The sequence below is a fragment of the Trichophyton verrucosum genome (genome assembly GCF_000151505.1).
Source record: "Trichophyton verrucosum HKI 0517 chromosome Unknown contig00901_1.f1.exp, whole genome shotgun sequence".
Taxonomy (NCBI): domain Eukaryota; kingdom Fungi; phylum Ascomycota; class Eurotiomycetes; order Onygenales; family Arthrodermataceae; genus Trichophyton; species Trichophyton verrucosum.
This window is the reverse complement of record NW_003315220.1, coordinates 70,221-76,220: the sequence shown is the minus strand read 5'-3', so window position 1 is coordinate 76,220 and position 6,000 is coordinate 70,221. Positions and strand designations below refer to the sequence as shown.

The 6,000-nt window shown below is 50.0% G+C and overlaps 1 protein-coding gene across 1 annotated transcript; it reads left to right on the top strand.

Annotated features, from left to right (window-relative positions):
* Positions 1-74: 74 nt before the first annotated feature.
* Positions 75-2,449, top strand: TRV_07161 (Hsp70 family chaperone, putative; the record flags this gene model as incomplete). The annotated part of the gene is made up of 4 exons (XM_003018795.1): positions 75-686; positions 758-1,693; positions 1,744-2,182; positions 2,250-2,449. 4 exons carry the CDS (start codon positions 75-77, stop codon positions 2,447-2,449), a joined length of 2,187 nt encoding a protein of 728 aa, XP_003018841.1.
* Positions 2,450-6,000: the final 3,551 nt, after the last annotated feature.

Here is a 6,000-nt window from a genome sequence, read left to right as displayed (position 1 = left end):
TTTCTTTTCTTCTTCTTCTTCTTCCCTTCTCCCTCTTCCTCTCCTCCCTCCCATCTACTCGACACCCCCGTTTTATGGATCTCATGAGCTCTCGATTCAAGCTCGGTTTTGGAAACAAGCGCAAGAGTGGCTCCTCTCTCGCTCCTACAACCACCGCGACCAACACCCCCCCAAACGGGTCACCCTCGCAGCCCTCGCCGCCGCCAGGCAACACCTCCAACCCAAACGCCTCGTCCGCCAGTCTCCCCATGAACCCGCAGAACCATCTCGGCCGCCCGCCCAGCTACACATACGCTCCCGGCGCCCCCAGGCCCGCCAGCCCGCTCCCGCCTGGCGGCCAGCATCACCCGCAGCAGCTCGCCCACCACCCGCCGCCGCTGAACACGGGCGTGGGCGTACCATACCCTACCGGAGGCGGCATGTCCTCTGCTCCTCCGCCGCCAGGGTATGGTGGCTACCCGCCTCAGTCGACTGGCCAGGGGCATGGCATCCCACAGCCCCTCGCGCCATTTCGCGGCCATACCGGGGAGCTCGACAACCAGGCGCGCAGCAAGGCCCAGCTGATTGTCGGTATTGATTTTGGAACCACTTTCTCCGGTGTTGCTTATGCCTTTGCTACCAATACTGAGGCCAGGGAGGACATTATCACTGAGTGGCCTGGTGCTGGCACACATACCAAACAGAAGGTTCGTTTATAGGTCTCTTATCTATAATTATCAAAATAAACAAAGATTGACATTAACTTTTTTTTATATAGATACCTACCGTTCTATACTACGACCAGTATCAAAAAGTCGTAGGATGGGGTCCTGATATCGCAGACGCACTCGCTCCCACCGGATACCCCAAAGCAGGCGTACAGAAAGTCGAATGGTTCAAGCTACAGCTCATGTCCTCCGGTGGAAACACCTATATAGACCCCATAAACCTGCCCCCGTTACCGCCAGGCAAATCCGAGATAGATGTGGCCGCAGACTACCTCTTCCATCTACGCGGGGCCATGCGCAACCAGCTCCAGAAGACTCTGGGCGAAGTTTTCAACCGTGAAGAACGCAACATCCGCTACTTCTTGACCGTCCCCGCCATCTGGAACGATGCTGGAAAAGCTGCTACCCGTGCGGCTGCCATACAGGCCGGCTTCCTGCGCGATGAAAATGATAATCGTCTCACCTTGATCACCGAGCCAGAGGCCGCAGCCATGTTCTGTGCAAAGACAGGTTTACTCAATCTCAAAATCCATGATGCCATCCTCATCGTTGATTGTGGTGGTGGTACAGTCGATCTCATCGCCTACGAAGTCGATGAGGAGACCCCCTTCAGCGTCTGCGAGTGTACTGCTGGATCCGGCGACAGCTGTGGTTCTACCGCGCTCAACCGTAATTTCAGCAACATCCTGCGCGCAAAGATCCGAAAGATGAAGCTGCCAGATGGATCACGTACGGCCGGGAAGGTATATGCCAAATGCATCATGGACTTCGAGAACAGAATCAAAGCCGATTTCAGAAATAACGGGCAGAAGTGGGCCGTTGATGTTGGTATCGAGGCTGATTTCCCTGAAGCCGGCATCGAAGAAGGCTACATGACTTTCACCAATGAAGAGATTCTGCAGTGTTTTGAGCCCGTTGTTAATCGCATTTTGGAGCTGGTCAGGAACCAGATCATTGCCATTCAGGCACAGAACAGACCACTACAGGTAAGTCCTCCCCAATGCCATCACTGTTCAATCCTATATTAATAGTGTAGAATGTCCTTGTTGTCGGTGGATTCGGTGCATCAGAGTATCTTTTCCAACAGATAAAACTCCACGTCCCTCCACAGTATCAGTCCAAAGTCGTCCGCCCCATGGATTCCGTCGCCGCTATCGTAAAGGGTGCAGTAACCGCCGGTATCACAGAGCGTGTTGTTACCTCCCGCGTGGCTCGTAGACACTATCTGATGGCCACCCTGCAGCCGTTCAAGGAGGGTCACCACCCTGAACAGTACCGTGTCCCGTCCCTTGATGGCAAGGATAGATGCAAGTACACGCGCCAGATATTCGTGCAAAAGGGCGAGCGTATCAAGAACGGAGAGCCTGTCAAGGTCAGCTTCTTCAGACAGGTGGCGCCAGGAGCGACACTAATGTACGAGGATATCTTATACGCGTGCGATGAGGATGTTTGTCCCGAATATACAAAGGATCCACGTATGTTATCACCTTTTCTCTCCCATTTCTCTTCTTGAATCGTCAGCTAATATCGCTCTTATCATAGGGATCAAGGAAGTTGTCACCCTAACATCTGACCTGTCTCGCAAAAACCTTGAAAAGGATTTTGAACGCATGGACACTCCTCAGGGTACTTTTTACCGAGTGTACTTCGACATCTACCTCACTCTTGACGGCAGCGAGTTCAACGCTGAACTCGTCTGTCAAGGCGAAGTCATGGGACGTTGTTCAGCAAGATTCCGATAAAGGGTATCTTTCGTTCCGACTTCCCCTTCCAGTCCCTCCCCTTTATATTATCCATGCAAAGCAAAAAATCGGCCAACAAAAAAAAATCCATAAGAACGAGAGAATAGAGTGAAGAAGAAGAGAGAGAGGTCCTATCAAAAAAACGTTGGAGGAAACATTAGAATAGGAGACAGGGGGCTTTGCATTTCCACCTTGGCCATTTCCCCGTGGATTGATATCACGCCTTGGTTTACATACTAACTCATTGATTGGCCTCGCATTTCTTTTTCACTTCCCTTCTATTCGTGATAGATCTATTTTTATCCCCTTCCTTTCCCCCTTTCACTCACTTCTTTCTTGCCGGTTGCCGAGTTGGTAGCAGATTCATCCTACCTATCTCTTAACACACGTACAGCATTCACGCCATATATGACATCTACCAGCACCATATCACGGCATACTTACTACTATACGCAGCCCACGACCATCGTTCTGTTTTGCTAAATAATATAGCCAGCCTCGCCCTACTGATTTATATACCCCTTTCCCCTTCGATCCGACTGGCCCGGCTGTCAATATCGTTAGCCTACTCAAATAAAAAAAAAAGAATCTTTCACTTTTCTTAACATCGTATTTCTTCCCGGTGTGCCTGTCTGCCTTACAGGCACCGAACGTCAAATAGTTGCTCTCGGCTTCTGCTCCTTTCTTATTCCAATTGTTTGCTACTCATGTACGAAAGGAAATAAGCACTTCAACCCGACGGGAGAAGAAGAGAAGAAGCAAAACGTCTCCCCAAGGCTTCTTCGCTGCCGCCGATCATACGATAATTTTACATAAATCACCGACCATATCCCTTTCATCCCATGCACTAGTTATTACACCCTCCCTCCCCTTCTTTCCCCTGTGAAGAAGAGTATCGATATCCCGTTGAATAACAAATATGCACACAAGGGTATGCTATGATATACGACACTAGACAGAAAACATAGCACATATTGACATGCCGACGGGGCAGCGGGAAAAGCAAAGAGATGATGTATGTCAGAGCCGGAAAAGCTGCAGAGACACCGAATCAACCAGTCATTCGTCTTCATATTGCTATCATCCCTGCATTAATCATGAAGGAAAGGCTGTGCTGGCTTCGAGAGTTGCCTGGCATTGACTTTATCTGGATAACGGACACGCGACCTCCTCCCTTTCTCATCCTTGGGGTGTGTATCCCCCCTTTTTTGCTTCTTTGAGGTAATAAATGTAATGTACCATGTAGCTAGGATGCGTTAGGCACCCAGGCAGGTTGAATGCGTCCTTGATGCTCTTCTCGATCTTCTTCGTCGACTGTTTTCTGTCTTCCACGTCTGTCTCACTCATTCGCTCACTCTTAGGTGCTGGCCAATTTGCATGACAGTCTGCAGCTGTCATGTCTCCAGGTGTTCTTCTCCTATTGCCGATGTCAGGAAAATATCGGGCCACAGTGCTTTGAGCATCAGCTGGCTGCTGCTGCTTTACCTTTTCTCATCGTGCGATGGATCAGGCAAAAGCTCACTTGACCACCTGGCATGGCCCAGCAAGTGGCTTGCTGCTAGCGACTAGGGGCCTGGGCAGACATGTTGCAGCCACGGCTACCGCGGTAAAACGAATCGCATTAAACACCGCAATATGGAGACGAAAACAACATAACCTTGTGGATCCCTGGATTGTGCTGATGGATGTTCCCCGTTCGAAGCGTGTTGGGTGGTCACTTGGGCGGATTCTTTTTTCGTCTGACGGGGAGGGGGTTCATGCAGTACGAGGCGCAGCACTGAACAGGGGCATGGGATTCTGACAAGACACAGGTGAGGAGAAGCAGGACCAGCAGCGGCGGTGACAGCGGCATTCAATACACAACTGCTTGAGTTCCGCTCGACCGCTTCTTTACAAAAGAAGTGGAATCAATATTTGAGGTCAAGCTCGATCATTCAGCCCATCATAAGCAGCATGTCCAAAAAGGCCACGCGAAACGTATCCCCTGATCCCCTGCAAGGCGTTTTTCTCTGTGTGCCCGCCACTTCTAGCCACTGTATTAAAAAAAAAAAAAAAAAAAAACGCCCAAAGCCGAACTGGTTGTACCATACGGAGTATCGTGGGGGTCTTTTCTCTCCACCAAAAGGTACCAGGAGACGTCAAAAAGTTGACCGACTCCGGACAGAATTAATTATGACTGTTTCCAATAGTACCACTGCACTCCACAGTCTAACGGTCCAGACAACCTGTCTGCCAGCGAATCCCTGCTTTCGAACTTGTCCAACGAGGATGGATCAGTGACATTGTCAGCTGGCCTTGAACGCCGGCCAAGCTCAAGACTGGCATCATCAAAATCTCTTGCAGGACATGACAGTCATGACCAAAAAAGCAATGAGAAATTTGAGAAAGAAACAAAGCCATCCATCGTCCGTATAATCGACAGACTTTGAATTCAAACTTCCCATTCTTTACGAGGTCGAGGGACCCCGTCGTGAAAGGGGGGATATTGCTTCCTTCCCTCGAGGCAGAGTGTAGTTAGTTCTCTCGGTTCGCGCTTCGTAGTGTCACAAGCCACATTCATAGATGACCGGACCGAAGGCCTGGCTTGTCGAACAACAGCCGCCCTCTGCGCAGAAATATTAGTTGAGGATAATACTTCCCATTTCATATAGGACAGGGATATTTCTCGCGGGGGTGGATACGGGCTAAAGCCTCCCACTGACATGGAACGCTGCTTGGCCGTTGTGCACACTCAAAGGGGCATAAAAAGCGCAAGTGCGGTGCGTAGATATGTCCAAGTATACACCGTATGTGTGAGTCCTCGGTATCGCCGGCTAACTGGTTAATTGAAGCGGTCACGAGCGTAAATGATTGATGTGGCAAGGAGGCGTATAGATATCTATTCAAGACCGTCAGCGTTGTATTAATGTCATCATTCGTGAGCTTGCTCCCGTTTCATACTTCGTCGAAGGGGGATGGAAGGACCAGGGTGGAATCAAAAGATCGCGTGGCCTTCTTCCACCTGGAAGTACCACCATTGGGAGGTGTCGACGGGAAAAAGGAACGAAAAAAGGCAAAAAGGGAGCATAGACAGTCATAGCAAATAATACTCCATGCATACTAATATTTGCGTACAACGTATACCATTCCCATGTCGCAATGATATGAGCTGGTGGAATTTGTTCTCCGTGGTCGGCGTCATAAGCAAAACCGCTCAATCAGTGGTCTTTCAACCGTACATTCCGAGCCTCTCCATCGGCTGCAAATCCAAGATTTTTGCTTCATTGGCGCACGGACAAGGACAGACGATCTGGATCCGTGGGCCCTGGCCCTGGGCCACCGATTATGGATGATGGGCTTGTGAGAAAAGCGTGAGTTAGTTCAGCGGTGGAACCCCCTTTACCTTCGCGCGATTGCCTGCAGGAAAATAAAAACAATATATCCACAATTAAAGCATATATCCTTCTGGACGGGTTGGGGGCAGAGAGGGGGAAGAGGATAGGATGACAGGCTTGAAGCTTTTTGCTTCTTGTCGTTTCCAAGAACGAAGCTTATGGATGATCGTATGTCTT